At 40.6% G+C, this 18936-nt stretch overlaps 1 protein-coding gene and 2 long non-coding RNA genes across 4 annotated transcripts in view; 2 read left to right on the top strand and 1 right to left on the bottom strand.

Annotated features, from left to right (window-relative positions):
* Nucleotides 1–2309: 2309 nt before the first annotated feature.
* Nucleotides 2310–18936, bottom strand: part of LOC127602271 (uncharacterized) — a 60157-nt gene continuing 43530 nt past the window's right edge. The window contains exon 2 of the mRNA XM_052068322.1: nucleotides 2310–2530. Within this exon, the coding sequence (XP_051924282.1) occupies nucleotides 2354–2530 (177 nt within the window). The 3' untranslated portion in view covers nucleotides 2310–2353. The remainder of the gene's footprint in view (nucleotides 2531–18936) is intronic.
* LOC127602350 (uncharacterized) lies at nucleotides 11329–12821 on the top strand. 2 transcript variants are annotated; one of them, XR_007962772.1, is made up of 3 exons: nucleotides 11329–11480; nucleotides 12303–12374; nucleotides 12750–12821. It is a non-coding gene; the product is annotated as an uncharacterized LOC127602350 (long non-coding RNA). The 2 variants fall into 2 exon arrangements; XR_007962773.1 differs by lacking the exon at nucleotides 12303–12374 and adding an exon at nucleotides 11856–11927.
* On the top strand, nucleotides 13203–15697 carry LOC127602346 (uncharacterized). The gene is made up of 3 exons (XR_007962769.1): nucleotides 13203–13268; nucleotides 14988–15065; nucleotides 15441–15697. It is a non-coding gene; the product is annotated as an uncharacterized LOC127602346 (long non-coding RNA).

Raw genomic sequence — 18936 nt, 5'->3', positions numbered from 1 at the left:
GTTGACTCCCTGATTACCATTGCTGTCCTCAAATCGTAGCTGAAATTCTCCCAGGCTGCTAATCTGAATGAGCTTGGAGCATCTGAAATTTCAGGGATAGTAGTTACCGGGTCACTAATGGTATAGTGGTACATTCGCCTTCCTTCGGTGTGGGTAGAGTGAGTTCAGTCTGACTCAGTGATGCTGTGAATGTGTGTGTGAATGGTTGTCCGTTTCTGGATGTGCCCTGTGATTGACTGTTGACCAGTTCAGGATGTCTGAACATCTGAAGTCAGCTGGGATTGGCTCCAGCACATCATGACCAGCAGTGGAGATAAAGTTTGTATGGCAGTTGACAAGCCCTCAAATATATGAAAGGGACAGAAGCCGACAAATGTTTATGTTGACAAAAATTTATTAATTGTCCAGCGGTCAAACGGCGGTTTTGTCTCGGCCTTGAAGCTGATCGCTACCAGACACTTCTTTTTCTTCCCAGCAGTGTAGATGTCTTGAATTTGTAAATAAATCACATTTTCATTTTTCATGAATGAAGGGTTAGGTGAACGTGCATATGAACTGATTGGGTTGGGTCCCTCGAACAAGGTTAAGAACCACTGCTCTAGTGTTAATGTCTCCTCCATGTTTTTTGTTTTCATTTGTATTTGTGTATTTTGACTCTTTGTCCAGTTCAATAAATGGCTGACAGTGCGCTGGTGACGTTAACTCTCCTTACTGTTTACTTGTTTACCCTCTGGCATGAACAACAATATACATACACATACTAACGCACACTCACAATAGCATCAAAGAAGTGAAGAAATGCAACCAAGCACTTAAGCAGTAATTCTTGAAGGCCTCGAAGAATTCTATACAGAGTAATCCAACCCGATGTGGATAACTGCTATTCCCACAGGACAGATTGCGACTTTTACATCAACACTGGGATGACCTTGTTTCCCCGGGACCCTCTTGCCCTTCCTTCCTCACCATACAAACACATTAAAGGCTGGACAAGCCTCACCTGATCTATGTCACTCAACACATGGGCATGGAGTTTGTAGTACTGTGCTGTTGTGAACAATATGATGCTACTATCAATTTGTTTAAATGAAGACAGCAAGAGCATTAAATGGTCAAGCATAAAATGTAATAAATGCTGAAAAGCAAATAAAAAAAGAAAAAGGAAATCAGCGCCACATGTGAAGATATCAGAAAAAAATGTACAAAAGCACAGCACAGCTTGCTATACTTTCGTAACAACGACAAACACTACACACACGTGGCAAGTAATCATTCATTGTAAGCTACTAATATGGCCGAAATCAATCAGAGTAACATCCAAAGAATTTTAGCTTGAGTCCCAACAGGCGACATGTTTGCAGAAATGATCGCTGTATCTTTCATCATCCTGTGACATAGGCGGCGTTGTCTAGTTGTCAACAGGTTGCTGGGTCCAAAGCGGTGGGATTACACAGGAGCTGACAGCTGTCTGCTCCAATGTGTGGAAGCCACATGGCATCCATCCAAATGATTGCCCTGACACAGTTTTGTTGTTTGTTGTGGAAAAGTTCTAAATTCTCAATCTCCAAGGATGGTTTTTATATATACAGTGGTACCTCTACTTAAGAAATTAATTGGTTCTGAAAATTTTGTAAGTAGAGACGCGTTTTCCATGTAAATGACCGAATCCGTTTCAAGCCCCCCAAGATTCAGACATGGCGTTTTGTGAAGAACTGATCCAAGAACATTTGCTTTTGTCGGCTTTGAACAAATGTCCCAGGCAAAGATTAGCATATTGAGTAATCGCCCCACTGGTGAACACTTTTTCTGGGTGATTCACATTTACGTAAAATTAGGGAAACGCCTCATGGCCCAAGGGGTGAAAGACGAGGGAGGATAAGATAAGATAAGATAAGAAAACCTTTATTAGTCTCGCAATGGAAAAATTGCCAATTCACAGCAGCAAAGTTATGAAAGGAAGAAGTAGAAGAACAAACTATAGGAGCTGCTGGACAGGCAGCCACTCTCGCGGCATTTTGAAGTCAAAATAACAAAACAATACAACACATAAGACACAGAGAGTCATGCAATCTTAATCACTTTATCTGCATACACTTTGTTGTTTGAAAAAAAGAAAGAAAGATGCTGCACAGACACATATCGATTGATTTAACGACACACATAGACACAATAGAGGTTCGTCTTAGCCAATGGGATACCAGGAAAATGCTCACTAATAGCCAATGGCAGAGCAGCTATAAGTATGTTGCATTCAGGAAACTGTGTGTGTGTGTGTGTGTGTGTGTATGTATATAAAAAAAAATCCTCATCTCACCCCTCGGGTGGTGTCTGTCCCTCATTCAGCTCGGGTCCTCTACCAGAGGCCAGGAAGCTTGAGGGTTCTGCGCAGTATCCTTGCTGTTCCCAGCACTGCACATTTCTGGACTGAGATGTCCGATGTTGTTCCTGGGATCTGTTGCAACCATTCATCTAGTTTGGGGGTCACTGCCCCGAGTGCTCCGACCACCACAGGCACGACTGTCACCTTTACCTTCCAGGCTCTCTCCAGCTCCTCTCTGAGCCCTTGGTATTTCTCGAGTTTCTCATATTCCTTCTTCCTGATGTTTCCATCACTTGGGACCGCTACATCCACTACAACGGCTTTCCTCTGCCCTTTATCTATGATCACGATATCTGGTTGGTTCGCCATTACCATCTTTTCAGTCTGGATCTGGAAGTCCCACAGGATCTTTGCTCTGTCATTCTCCACCACCTTCGGAGGTGTTTCCCATTTTGACCTTGGGGTTTCCAGTCCATACTCCGCACAGATGTTTCGGTAGACTATGCCAGCCACCTGGTTATGGCGTTCCATGTAGGCTTTCCCTGCCAGCATCTTACACCCTGCAGTTATGTGTTGGATCGTCTCAGGTGCCTCTACAACCTACACCTTGGGTCTTGTCTGGTGTGGTATATCTGGGCCTCGATGGCTCTGGTGCTCAAGGCCTGCTCTTGAGCAGCCAGGATGAGTGCCTCTGTGCTGTCCTTCAGGCCAGCCCTCTCTAGCCACTGATAGGACTTCTTGAGATCGGCCACTTCAGTTATGGTCCGGTGGTACATCCCGTGTAGGTGCATGTCCTCCCATGATGGTCCCTCTTCCAGCGCCTCATCTTCTGTTCCCCATTGTCTGAAACTGCCAAACAAAGGCTCCAAGCCTTGTCCAGCCACCTAAAGCGGTACACAAAAGAGAATGAGGCCGGACGAATAAACCGGCTGTTCGCAACACAACGTGCCAAAGTGTACGCTCAGTGGCAGGGTCCTAACAACAGAGCTGACCCACCAAGACTGGAAACTGAAAGGTACTGCAAAGGCATATGGGAGAAGGAGGTTGCACATAACAGCAGTGCACAATGGCTGGTGACCCTGAGAGAGGAGCACAGCAACCTCCCTGAACAGAACCCAGTCACCATTACAGTGGCAGACATACAGGAAAGAGTCTCAGATATTAAGAACTGGACAGCACCAGGCCCGGACATGGTCCACACCTACTGGCTAAAGAAACTTACAGCACTCCATGAGCGCCTAGCAGCACAAATGAACCAGCTGCTGAGGGATGGGACTCACCCAGTATGGCTAACCGAAGCGCGAACGATCCTGATCATGAAGGATCCCTCAAAGGGTGCAGTCCCATCCAACTATCGGCCGTTAACCTGTCTCTCCACGACATGGAAGCTCATGTCAGGCATCATTGCAGCTAAGATAAGTGGACACATGGATCAATACATGAGCGAAGCACAGAAAGACATTGGCAGAGATACCAGAGGAGCCAAACATCAGCTCCTGGTTGACAGAACAGTCGCACAAGACTGCAAGTCCCGATGTACCAACCTGTGCACAGCCTGGATTGATTACAAGAAAGCCTATGACTCGATGCCACATATATGGATCACTGAATGCTTGGAGTTGTATAAGGTGAACAGGACCCTAAAATCATTTGTTGTGAACTTGATGAGGTTGTGGAAAACCACACTTGAAGCCAATGGCAAGCCACTTACCCAAGTGTCCATCAAATGCGGCATATACCAAGGTGATGGACTCTCCCCACCCTCTAAGCCAAGTAATCACCAAAACAGGCTATGGATACCGCCTCAGAAATGGAGCTACGATCAGTCACCTCCTCTACATGGATGACATAAAGCTGTATGCTAAGAGCGAAAGCAACATTGACTCCCTGATCCACACAACCAGGATCTACAGCAGCGACATCGGGATGTCATTCGGGCTTGAGAAGTGTAGTCGGAAGGTGACTAAGAGAGGGAACTTAGTCCGCACTGAAGGGGTCTCACTCCCTGAAGGAACAATAGCAGACATTGAGGACAACTACAAGTACCTCGGTATACCACAAGCCAATGGCAACCTCAAACTGGCCACAAGGAAAGCGGCTACGGCCAAATACCTCCAGCGAGTGAGGCAAGTCCTAGGAAGCCAGCTCAATGGCAAGAATAAGACCCGGGCAATAGACAGCAATGCCCTGCCAGTGATCAGATACCCTGCAGGAATATTAAGGTAGCCAAAGGAAGAGATTCAGACCACGGACGTTAAGACCCGAAAGCTCCTAACCATGCATAGAGGGTTCCATCCCAAATCCAGCACCCTGAGACTGTACACAAGCCGAAAGGAAGGAGGCCGGGGACTAGTGAGTGTGAGAGCCACTGTCCAGGATGAAAAATCCAAGCTCTCTGAATACATCAAGGAGAAGGCTCCAACGGATGATGTACTCAGAGAATGTCTCAGACAATGGGGAACAGAAGATGAGGCACTGGAAGAGGGACGATCATGGGAGGACAAGCCCCTACACGGGATGAACCACCGGACCATAACTGAAGTGGCCGATCTCAAGAAGTCCTATCAGTGGCTAGAGAGGGCTGGCCTGAATGACAGCTCAGAGGCACTCATCCTGGCTGCTCAGGAGCAGGCCCTCCGCACCAGAGCCATTGAGGCCCAGATATACCACACCAGACAAGACCCAAGTGTAGGTTGTTCAAAGAGGCACCTGTGATGATCCAACACATAATTGCAGGGTGTAAGATGCTGGCAGGGAAAGCCTACATGGAACGCCATAACCAGGTGGCTGGCATAGTCTACCGAAACATCTGTGCGGAGTATGGACTGGAAACCCCAAGGTCAAAATGGGAAACACCTCCGAAGATGTTGAGAATGACAGAGTGAAGATCCTGTGGGACTTCCAGATCCAGACTGACAAGATAGTAATGGCGAACCAACCAGATATCGTGATTATACATAAAGGGCAGAGGAAAGCCGTTGTAGTGGATGTAGCGGTCCCAAGTGATAGAAACATCAGAAAGAAGGAACACGAGAAACTCGAGAAATACCAAGGGCTCAGAGAGGAGCTGGAGAGAGCCTGGAAGTTAAAGGTGACAGTCGTGCCTGTGGTGGTCGGAGCACTCGGGGCAGTGACCCCCAAACTAGATGAGTGGTTGCAACAGATCCCGGGAACGACATCGGACATCTCAGTCCAGAAATGTGCAGTGCTGGGAACAGCAAAGATACTGCGAAGAACCCTCAAGCTTCCTGGCCACTGGTTGGTAGAGGACCTGAGCTGAATGAGGGACGGACACCACCTGAGGGACGGACACCACCCGACGGGGGGTGTGAGACAAGGATTATTTATATACACACACACACACACATATGTGTGTGTGTATATATATATATATATATATATATATATATATATATATATATATATATATATATATATATATATATATATATATATATATATATATATATATATATATATATATATATATATATATATATATATATATACACACACGTAAACGATATGAATTGCAAAATTGATTCATTCTAAATGTTATTGATCAATTGATAATGAAATCATTTTATTCTCAAATTTCCCAATGCCCTATTATCATTATTTTATTCAGGTTCGAAAGTAGTGAGTCTTTTTTTTTTTTTTTTTTTTTTTGCTCATGCACATCATCTCCGGTCAGCGTCAGGATGAAAGTCGCAACAAGCAACATAGATCATAATAGATCAACATAGATGTTGGTGGTGAGGGAGGAGGAGGTTTTTAAGATGAAGCGATGTGCTCGTTTCTATGGGAACAATTTGGGGTTGGAAGAAAGGAGAAAGTCTTGAGGAGATGGTTGCTCTGTATAACCTTTGCATATATGAAATGTAGCAAAAGGACTGTTTTATCTAAAAATGTTTTAAGACCAAGATTATTCATTCCGTATGTTTTCTGATTTTAAATGACACAAAAGAGTTACAAAATGCTTTTTATTTGAATTGTTTAGAAACCTATTCAGTTATTTTTCTTGTGTGTGACTGTTTTATATGTTAAATAATATTCATATTCCTTCTCAATCTTTCTGGTAATTATAATCAAGAACCTGCTGAACATTTACAAATCATTAATTCAGATGATGGGTTCTTCGCAAAGTGCTACCAAAATGTCATTTTTCTAAATAAAAGCGCTCAACATTTTGGGATTTTATTATGACTTTGCTGAAAGCTTTTGCCTGGGTCGGTCAGACTGTGGACAGGCCGTCTCCGTCTGGTGTTGATTATAATCTTTTGTTTTGTTTTTTTAAGAAGAAAAAGCAGGGTAAAATCCAGCTTTTGAATCCCTTATTTAAAAGCACAGACCAAAGTGAGGGTTTAAAACTTTATGATGAGCGTCTTGGTGCCACATGCTATTTCAGTAGCAGCTCTGTTGACAGGCTTGCCAATTTATGACTCATGGCACACACATATATATTTAATTTGTAACCAAACACTTCCTGTTTCCTTTTGCCTTCTCAGAAGCCAGAGACTTGTAGTGTTTTCGCAGGTCAGGGGTTAAACAAAGGCAACATAGTGCTGGCTCGCTGCATAGTCTGAGCTAAGGGGTGTCAAGGTTGCATCCACCTTTGAGGGACATGGTGGAAAAGATTTAGTTGTAAAATCTGGCAGGTGGGTTAGATCAGCGCAATGACGGTAAGTTGCCTTCTTCTTTGCACACAGTACAGTTGAACTCAATAAAAACTTTTAGACCCCACCCACTTGCTGTAGTTTGCTGTGACACCCTCATTGTCCTATTGGCATCAAATATTCAGGATAGTCCAACCATAGTTACCCCCCTCACCGGTGTATGTACATTGATTGTTTGGAACATTCCTTGGTGAACAGGTTCATCGAATACAGGTGAATGATTGGTCATGAAACGAGTAGGCACTTTTATCAGAAGCAAGGTTGGGGCAAGATTCACCACTTTGTGAACAATTGCATGAGCAAATAGTCCGACAGTTTTAAGAATGTTTTCAAGGAATTTAGGGATTTCATTATGTTTGGCCGATAATATTGTCAAATAATTCTTGCAACTTTCTTGCACTAACACATGCACACAATATGGGCAAATGTTATGGTACTGTACACTGGCATTTGTAATGCAGCCATCGATTTTCAATACTACTTAGTATAGACTCGCAGGTAAGCTGTAGTGCATCACAGCTAACTTTGTTGAAAAGGGGGGTGTAAGTGGTATACCCTGGACTGGTCGCCTGTCAATAGCAGGGCACAGACGGACAAATAATCATCCACACTCAGATGTAAACCTCCGGGCTATTTAGTCTTCAGTTAACCGAATAAAACTCCTGCAAAGACAGGAGAACCTGCAAATTATACACAGCAAAGCCCAAAACTTCTCCGTCAAAGACGTCTTTACCACTGTATTAACTACTGTATGAAGGGAGAAACACCATTTTTATGATTACAGTGACTGTCAAAAAGACTCTATGGAATAGGTCATGGAAGGAACATAAGTAACAAATAAAACAAAATTCACATTGTACTTTATTCGATGGTGCCCCACGATTGGCTGCTAACCTCTTGGCCAAAGTCAGCTTTGCTCACCCATAAGCCTTGTGAGGATCAGCAGCACAGAAAATGGATGAATGAATATTGTATGCTAGGTATTTTAATCATCAATTATCATATATTATATATTTCAATGATACCAATTAAGAATGTGATAATATTAATTATGTGTCATTTCTCATACCTTATGCATCAAAGATTCTTGTGCATAACACAATGACCTGCTATTTCTGCAATTAGGGCTAAAATATTACTGACTACTGTACAGTATGTCACTAACACTGGTACTGATCTAGTTAAAATGACATGTCAAACACTAGTTCCGTTTCTCCATATACAAAAAATAAACAAAACAAAAAACATGACAACAGAATTTTTGCCTCTCCATCTGCTCTGCACCGAAGGCTGCCAACTACAGTTGAGCAGCACCAAATTCCCCTGAGCTTACATTTGTCTAACAGTGTTAAAAAATAAACTTAAGTTGAAATTTTACTTTTGAAAGACGTGCTGTCAAAATACAGCCTTGGGAGCAACACATCAAAAATTTGAATAATTGCGTCGGGTTTCGATCCAAACAGATCTGAAATTCCTGTTATATGCATGAAGGAAACAAGGTTTAGCTCTGTGCTATAAACAGCGTTGCGGCCAAGTTCTGGGCTGCCGTTACAACCCCTGTATCATTTCGAAGGTTTTGATGGGCCATTGTTCACCATATGGGGCACGTAAAAGTCTAGTGTGTGTACGATTGGAACAGAGGCAGCATAAAAGAAGGGGTCTGTGGATGTTTGCGTGCCTGTATGCGTGCTTGTGTGTGTGTGTGTGTGTGTGTGTGTGTGCGTGTGTGTGTGTGTGTGTGCGCGTGTGTGCGTGCGTTTGTATTCATGACATCTCAGGACAATTTTATGATAACACACCTTCACAATGAGGACCTGTGGAAAAATGAGGACATTTTTCGCGTCCTCATATTTCCACGCAGTCTACACTACTCTAGAGCTCACGAGGATACTCCCACACCAAAAATAAGTGATGTCCTGAAAGAGCACAATTTTCAGAAATTGTGTGTTTAAGTGTGTTTAACTTTCGACTCACTTTTCATTTGGAAAACTAGTGGCCAACTTCGGTACTTAACACACTTTTAACACACTTTCAGTGACGTCATTGTGCAGGACCTCAAATGTCATCTTTTTCGGACTGACTCACACATTTTCCCCGCCCTCGTCCTGATAAGTCACATCAATTAGCAGTCACACAAAATCCAACATGTGAAGCAGCCAGACAATCCTACTCTCAAACACGACCACGCGTGGATGACCATCGGGTAAGCAATTCCTTTTCATTTATCTTACCGTAACATAGAAGTTGTTCAATATAACCGTGTTTAACAGTGCCCACCAAAGGTAATATCATTCAATAAGACAGCTAGCTAGCTAGCTAGCTCGATCGTTAGCATGCTAATAAGCTTCCAGTAAAAGTAATGTGGACATGTCCTGCAGGCAAGGTTCTGGAAAACTTTTCTAAATCTTTAACAACACAGTCTGTGGAACTTGGTTTTGGTACCATATGTTTATTTCAGTGCAGTATTTGTTTTATTCGATTGCAGTTAATTTAAATTAGTTAGTACAGGTAGCCTAATGAAAGTGGGCCAGGCACTTCTAGCATTTACGCTAAGCCCGGTGTATTTACACTGTTTATTCTTGTGCTGATTCAATTGTACACCGTTTCAATGAAAAAAACAAACAAACGTTTGCAATGAAATTATAGCAGAATTCAGCTTTGTTGGTACATTTGGTCAAGACAATATTGTGTTACTCTATTTTAATTTTACATTGTTATCTGCCTGACAAATGGTTTGCCCGAATCTATTAGTCTGACCAGCAAATGTTTGATGAAATGAATTTTTGTATTTTTGAGGAAGAAAATAATATTCCTTTGGCTCAGTACTTTTTGAGCCAAAATAAGTGCTGCCATAATATTGTGCTTGCTTGTCTGGCTGACTTCTTCTCACTTTCCATTGTAGATGTTTACTGGTGGTGATAATGTCACAAAGAAGAACCAGACTGAGCCCTGAATCTGAGGCTGCTGCTTTTATCTGGAGTCAACAAGCCTTGTTTGAAAGCCCAGTGGATCAATGATTATAAAGGTATGCTATCAATCTACCTGCTATCTAATTCTTATGGCTACCGCAAGCATATGACAAGAGCTGCAACCAAAGCCTGTCACAGTGACAGATTTTATTCGTACATTGTATTTACCCCAAAACTGTCACAGTAAACAGCATATTTTTTATGCCATTGATCATATTGGAGCAAAAATAATTGAAGTACTTTTGAAGAAAATGTTTAGCAGCCATTATCATTCAATTATTGAGAATATTGTATTGCCATGTAGAACTAGGAATATCTTGGAATGAAAAAATAGAAATAGAAATTATTCGGCTTCTGTTAAAATATTGTGCTTCACCAAATATCACAATTCATAAAAACGCATACATCCGTAATAGTCGAGGAAAATTAGATGCCTTTAAACTTCCTTCATAATGCTTATTTCACCTGATTGAAGAAGGCTGTGGTAGCTGTTTGACAAATCCACATTTTTATCAGCAATTTGTACTGCCCATCAAAAGTCTCTACTTAGTTGAAAACAACGAATGGTCACCGGAATTATTTTTCAGTCATTACATTGTTTTAGTCTGAAAGAGTATGTTTCGGGTGTTGTCTTTATTATTTGAACTCAGTCATGTCTGTTGTCCTGAAATTGTTAGCTATAAGAGCTGTACAGTGGTAACTACCATAAAGAGCCGGCTTGTGCTGTGTATGAAGTTTAATTTATTCAAAAGTCATGTAACTACGACATATTTCTGACACTCTATGGTTGCTATAATGTTGATTTTCATGATTTCAGTCATGCCCTCATACTTCCCAGTTACTGTAGAATACTTTTTAGAATATTTCTGATACTGTAATGTTGCTGAAAAACCTGAGTGTGATCAGGGGAAATGACTTTTGTCTGGACCTAACACTGGAGAGCCTGTGTTCGAATGTCCCGTAATGGCACCGTAATGGTGTTATGTTGCAGACACCAAGTGACGGGATCTTGACTGAACCTTCTGGAGACCAAGAAGGGAGTGAGAGATCCACTTCATCCTTACAACAGGTTACTACTTATCATGATATACTAGGTTTGAGTTTTCAGCTTTCTTTGACAAACACAGGAGAAGTTATAAATCAGAAACATGGACTCTCCATGATTTCAGTCGTCATTTCCTCATATTTCTTTAGACCTGAAAAACCCGAGTGTGTTTCAGGTGACATGACTTTTGCCTTAACCTAACATCTGGTGAGCCTGCGTTCGAATGTCCCCATATTGCTGTACCACAGAACTGAACAGTGTTAACTTTCTATAGTGTGGTATATTCATTCCCAAACTCTCCCGTGAGCAATGTTCAATGATAATTAATGTTTATTCATTTCTTAAATGGTCAGAATGAAGAATGCTGAATATTTTGACACCGTAATGTTATGTTGCAGACACCAAGTGACCTGACTGAACCCTCTGGAGACCATGAATGGAATGAGAGATCCACTTCATTCTTACAACAGGTTACTACTTCTTATCATGATATACTAGGTTTGAGGTTTCAGCTTTCTTTGACAAACACAGGAGAAGTTATAAGTCAGAAACATAGACTCTCCATAATTTCAGTCGTCATGTCCTCATATTTCTTCAGACCTGAAAAACCTGAGTGTGTTTCAGGTGACATGACTTTTGTCTTAACCTAACTCTGGAGAGCCTGTGTTCGAATGTCCCCATATTGCTGTTCCACAGAACTGAACAGTGTTAACTTTCTATAGTGTGGTATATTCATCCCGAACTCTCCCGTGAGCAATGTTCAATGATAATTAATATTTATTCATTTCTTAACTGGTCAAAATGAAGAATGCTGAATATTTTGACACCGTAATGTTATGTTGCAGACACCGAGTGACCTGACTGAACCCTCTGGAGACCATGAATGGAATGATAGATACACTTCATCCTTACAACAGGTTACTACTTCTTGTCATGATATACTAGGTTTGAGTTTTCAGCTTTCTTTGACAAACACAGGAGAAGTTATAAGTCAGAAACATAGACTCTCCATAATTTCAGTCGTCATGTCCTCATATTTCTTCAGACCTGAAAAACCTGAGTGTGTTTCAGGTGACATGACTTTTGTCTTAACCTAACTCTGGAGAGCCTGTGTTCGAATGTCCCCATATTGCTGTTCCACAGAACTGAACAGTGTTAACTTTCTATAGTGTGGTATATTCATCCCGAACTCTCCCGTGAGCAATGTTCAATGATAATTAATATTTATTCATTTCTTAACTGGTCAAAATGAAGAATGCTGAATATTTTGACACCGTAATGTTATGTTGCAGACACCGAGTGACCTGACTGAACCCTCTGGAGACCATGAATGGAATGATAGATACACTTCATCCTTACAACAGGTTACTACTTCTTGTCATGATATACTAGGTTTGAGTTTTCAGCTTTCTTTGACAAACACAGGAGAAGTTATAAATCAGAAACATGGACTCTCCATGATTTCAGTCGTCATGTCCTCATATTTCTTTAGACCTGAAAAACCTGAGTGTGTTTCAGGTGTCATGACTTTTGTCTTAACCTAACTCTGGAGAGGCTGTGTCTAAATGTCCCCATATTGCTGTTCCACAGAGAAGAACAGTGTTAACTTTCTATAGTGTGGTACATTATTCCCAAACTCTCCTGTGAGCAATGTTCAATGATAATTAATATTTATTCATTTCTTAACTGGTCAGAATGAAGAATGCTGAATATTTTGACACCGTAATGTTATGTTGCAGACACCAAGGGACCTGACTGAACCCTCTGGAGACCATGAATGGAGTGAGAGATCCACTTCATCCTTTCAACAGGTTACTACTTCTTATCATGATATACTAGGTTTGAGTTTTCAGCTTTCTTTGACAAACACAGGAGAAGTTCTAAATCAGAAACATAGACTCTCCATGATTTCAGTCGTCATGTCCTCATATTTCTTCAGACCCGAAAAACCTGAGTGTGTTTCAGGTGACATGACTTTTGTCTTAACCTAACTCTGGAGAGCCTGTGTTCGAATGTCCCCATATTGCTGTTCCACAGAACTGAACAGTGTTAACTTTCTATAGTGTGGTATATTCATCCCAAACTCTCCCGTGAGCAATGTTCAATGATAATTAATGTTTATTCATTTCTTAACTGGTCAAAATGAAAAATGCTGAGTATTTTGACACCGTAATGTTATGTTGCAGACACCAAGTGACCTGACTGAACCCTCTGGAGAACAAGAATGGAGTGAGAGATCCACTTCATCCTCACAACAGGTTACTACTTCTTATCATGATATACTAGGTTTGAGTTTTCAGCTTTCTTTGACAAACACAGGAGAAGTTATAAATCAGAAACATGGACTCTCCATGATTTCAGTCGTCATGTCCTCATATTTCTTGAGACCTGAAAAACCTGAGTGTGTTTCAGGTGACATGTCTTTTGTCTTAACCTAACTCTGGAGAGCCTGTGTTCGAATGTCCCCATATTGCTGTTCCACAGAACTGAACAGTGTTAACTTTCTATAGTGTGGTATATTCATCCCAAACTCTCCCGTGAGCAATGTTCAATGATAATTAATATTTATTCATTTCTTAACTGGTCAGAATGAAGAATGCTGAATATTTTGACACCGTAATGTTATGTTGCAGACACCAAGTGACCTGACTGAACCCTCTGGAGACCATGAATGGAGTGAGAGATCCACTTCATTCTTACAACAGGTTACTACTTCTTATCATGATATACTAGGTTTGAGTTTTCAGCTTTCTTTGACAAACACAGGAGAAGTTATAAGTCAGAAACATAGACTCTCCATGATTTCAGTCGTCATGTCCTCATATTTCTTCAGACCTGAAAAACCTGAGTGTGTTTCAGGTGACATGACTTTTGTCTTAACCTAACTCTGGAGAGCCTGTGTTCGAATGTCCCCATATTGCTGTTCCACAGAACTGAACAGTGTTAACTTTCTATAGTGTGGTATATTCATCCCAAACTCTCCCGTGAGCAATGTTCAATGATAATAAATGTTTATTCATTTCTTAACTGGTCAGAATGAAGAATGCTGAATATTTGACACCGTAATGTTATGTTCCAGACACCAAGTGACCTGACTGAACCCTCTGGAGACCATGAATGGAATGAGAGATCCACTTCATTCTTACAACAGGTTACTACTTCTTATCATGATATACTAGGTTTGAGTTTTCAGCTTTCTTTGACAAACACAGGAGAAGTTATAAGTCAGAAACATAGACTCTCCATAATTTCAGTCGTCATGTCCTCATATTTCTTCAGACCTGAAAAACCTGAGTGTGTTTCAGGTGACATGACTTTTGTCTTCACCTACCTCTGGAGAGCCTGTGTTCGAATGTCCCCATATTGCTGTTCCACAGAACTGAACAGTGTTAACTTTCTATAGTGTGGTATATTCATCCCGAACTCTCCCGTGAGCAATGTTCAATGATAATTAATATTTATTCATTTCTTAACTGGTCAAAATGAAGAATGCTGAATATTTTGACACCGTAATGTTATGTTGCAGACACCGAGTGACCTGACTGAACCCTCTGGAGACCATGAATGGAATGATAGATACACTTCATCCTTACAACAGGTTACTACTTCTTGTCATGATATACTAGGTTTGAGTTTTCAGCTTTCTTTGACAAACACAGAAGAAGTTATAAATCAGAAACATGGACTCTCCATGATTTCAGTCGTCATGTCCTCATATTTCTTTAGACCTGAAAAACCGGAGTGTGTTTCAGGTGATATGATTTTTGTCTGGACTTAACTCTGGAGAGCCTGTGTTCGAATGTCCCCATATTGCTGTTACACAGAGCTGAACAGTGTTAACTTTCTATAGTGTCTTATATTAATCCCAAACCCTCCTGTGAGCGATGTTCAATGAATAACAATGTTTATTCATTTATTAACTAATCAGGATGAATAAATTTGAATATTTCTGACACTGCACTGTTGCTATGTTGCAGACACCAAGTGTTCCGATCCTGATGAAACCTTTTGAAGATCAAGAAAGGAGTGGAAGATCCACTTCTTCCTTACAACAGGTTACTACGTCTTATCATTATATACTAGGTTTGAGTTTTCAGCTTTCTTTGACAAACACAGGAGAAGTTATAAATCAGAAACATGGACTCTCCATGATTTCAGTCGTCATGTCCTCATATTTCTTCAGACCTGAAAAACCTGAGTGTGTTTCAGGTGACATGACTTTTGTCTTAACCTAACTCTGGAGAGCCTGTGTTCGAATGTCCCCATATTGCTGTTCCACAGAACTGAACAGTGTTAACTTTCTATAGTGTGGTATATTCATCCCAAACTCTCCCGTGAGCAATGTTCAATGATAATTAATGTTTATTCATTTCTTAACTGGTCAGAATGAAGAATACGGAATATTTTGACACCGTAATGTTATGTTCCAGACACCAAGTGACCTGACTGAACCCTCTGGAGACCATGAATGGAATGAGAGATAAATTCTCAAAATTCTCAAATTTTCAAAATTCTCATTATTTCCTGGAATATCTTATTTTGATTATTTTATTTTTCCATTTTTAATAAATAATGCCTTCTTTTACAGGTGGGAATAAGAGACGCACGTGGACAGATTATGAAGTGAAGGCTGTTGAGCGACATATGTTTGATTTCATAACAAGCCATAAAGTTTCAGGTAAAACGAGCTGTGAGTCCTGTCTCCACGCAGAGCCAGCAGCTCTGAACGACAGAGGCTGGGTGTCCATCAAAAACTACATCCACAACAGGATATAACTGCATTAAAAAGGGAAATGAATGGCTAGTCCATTGAAATGCGAGCACGTCTGGGTACATTTCAGTTCAAGTTAACTAAAGCAATAGCAATGGTGCATTTAGGGTGGGATGGTCAATTATGGATTTCATATTTGTTGTTGGATACTGTGTTTCACGTTTGTTGTTTCATGATCTTCAAGAGCAATTTGGAAAATCCTTGAAGATGTATGAACATGTAAATTATACTGTATATCAGGCATGTTCCGATCTGGGCCTGGAGAGCCACTGTCGTGCCTGTTTTCCAGCTCTCCCGGCTGCATCACACCTGTTTCAGATGATCAGTTCATCAGTCAGCTCTGATGCAGCATTAGAACATCCTGGGAGAGCTGGAAAACAAAAAGACAGCGGCCCTTGAGGACCGACCTTGGACACTCCTGCTGTATATAAACGTACGTACGATATACAAACTTCTCACAAAAGATAGGCTTATTAGGTTTGAGGTGATATTTTGGAAAAACCCTAAAACATTTGAATTCATCCTATTTCAAGAATTTCAATACTTTTTGAAAAGTTGCTTTTGTCTAACGGTAGCTAAAGAAGTTGCTACACACATGGCACATTATATGGCCAGATTCATTAAAAATTCTTCATCGCAGTATTCACATTTTGACATAATCTTCTTCAGTTCAAACAACCCTCATCTATTGCAGTGCTTTGTGTCATGGAGAGGAGGTGGCATGTTTTCTGTGTTCATAATTTCATATTGTCAGCAATTAAAAAATAAGAAAGTGGACTGACCACATATTTAACCGTCTCTTCTTCTTCACAGCTTATTTTACTATCTTGTATTATTAATGTGAATATTTGAGGGATGACGGGTATAACGACTGTTTGGCACATTCGCCTCACAGTTCAGCAATTGATATTTGAATGTTTGAATCTGGGCATCCTTCCTTTGTAGAGTTCTCCCCATGCCTGAGCATGACAATTGGACACATGTGCCTAACATATACTGTTGTTATGTAACATGAGTCAATTTAAAAATACACACTTTACTCTTAGCTGGTCTTCATAAGTCATATATACTTGAAAATGATGTGTATCCAGGGGGCTCAAAATTCACAAAAACATGAAATGGTAGTGTGTTTGAGGTGACTGTCTCCATAATACACAAAAACCTGTCAATGTCCTCATATGTAGTAGTTTTGTCATAAATCAAAAAAAAATACGTCCTAGCCAAAATCTGAGTAGATGGCTGTCTTCCTGATTTTTTTTCATGGTTACCATATTTTTTTGGAGCCTGTAGGACCACGGGAAAGGCATGTACCCATATGTCGGGTGAACAAACGGACGTCCTGAAAATGCACCAAAACACGTATGTGTGTGTGTGTGTGTGTGTGTGTGTGTGTGTGTGTGTGTGTGTGTGTGTGTGTGTGTGTGTGTGCGCACCCTAATCTGTTTTACTGGACATAATGCTGTAGTCTCAAAAGGGAAACTGTCTGAAAAGTCCACTTTAAGTGTGTTGACACTTGCAATGCACAAAACATTTCCCACAGAAAGAATCAGTCCCATATCCAAAAAAGCTTCAGCTAATGTGCACAATCCTCCGTGCTCTTTGACCATCCCACAGTGCTGGTCTGCTCACCAGCATAGGGGCGTGTAATCCCAGCAGCACCATTGTGCAGAACAGCAGGTATTTCCCGTGGCCACTGAGCAGCGGCCTCAGCTGACTGGCAATGCTGTGAGAGAAAGAACAGTTATGCTGCTTCAAGCTGACACCCTTACTCTCTGTTTTTCAGACACCAGAATAAAGATGAAGGTACTCGTGCCACAGCATGACCCAGCATCTCCTGGACATTAGAGTAACATTTCAAGTCCATGCACCTGCATGTTTGCATTGGTATTTTGTTTTTGTTTGGTTTCATTACTTCCTTTATCCTTCCCATTGGCCCCAATGATCACCATTTAGTTTCCAGCTGCTTTCAGTTCAGTACAAAACAGGGGCAAGCTTAATCTGGACTGAAGTGAGTGGACAACATTCTCTATGTATTTGTGTGGGGCCCATTTGTCAGGTTTCATTTTACAGGTCTCCTATCGGTTTGAAGCGAAATGATTTATTGCATATTTTATCAGCAACCATCAATGAGATTAGTCACCGAAGACTTCCATTCAAAAAAGGAAGTGAAAGAAAAAAATAAGTAAATTCATTCACTAACTTCACTATTCATTAACTAATACAGTAACATCAAGCATTGCTTTTCGTTGTCCAACAACATGATGTCCTTTTAAACAAACTCTTCTAGCTGTCTCAGGTTTAAAATGTAACTTTCTCTACCATCATGTTTCACATTTAGACCAAGAGTCATTCAATGCCACTTCAGAGGAGCTCAATATTTTGTTTTTGCATTAGTGTCTCTTTTAAACTGTATGTTTTGGGTCATTGTCCTGTTAGAGAACCCATTACCTTGCTTTCTAAACACAAAAACACATTTTGCTCCAGAATGCCAGGGTAGCTTTCACATGTTATTGTGAACTGCAAAGATGAAAGAAATTTTGTGTCGGGTGTCACAAAGAAGCCTGTAAATTTAACTGAATCGAGTCTCTTCCATAAGGAGTGTAACGCGTTCAAGTTATGGTTTGCAGTTATGTATTATATTTGGGTGGTAACAAAATATAAAAAAAAATACTAGATTTATTTGAGTTACGTTATTAGAGTTAGTGAGTCCAATGAGAGCATGAAAACTAAAAATTTGTAAAAAAAAAAAACAACAGCAACAAAAAAAAAATCAGACATCACCAATTAATATAGATTGTAACAACACAGTCATCACTTTCACCTCTTAATGAGCATATACCATGGCTGAGAATTGATTGTTTCTCACACCATCCATGGTCATGGTTTAATGAATAAAATGCAAAACGTATTACACATCCAAGCAAGAACAACCCAAACAAAAAGCAGTGCTTGGAATTGTGAAGAGTTAAGAGATATCATGCTTTTCAGATATTATTTGAATAAATGTACCATCAACTGCAAAATGACTGAAAATCACTTTGATTGGCTGTTGGCTAGCAAATGAAATCCTGGTGCTGTCAAAAGATTTTCCATAAGTGTGAGATTAATTAATTATAAGATGTAATTAATTGATCTAATTAATCTATATTTTAATC

This window comes from Hippocampus zosterae, chromosome 6 (assembly GCF_025434085.1).
Source record: "Hippocampus zosterae strain Florida chromosome 6, ASM2543408v3, whole genome shotgun sequence".
Taxonomy (NCBI): Eukaryota; Metazoa; Chordata; class Actinopteri; order Syngnathiformes; family Syngnathidae; genus Hippocampus; species Hippocampus zosterae.
This window is presented reverse-complemented; position numbering and strand designations above follow the sequence as displayed.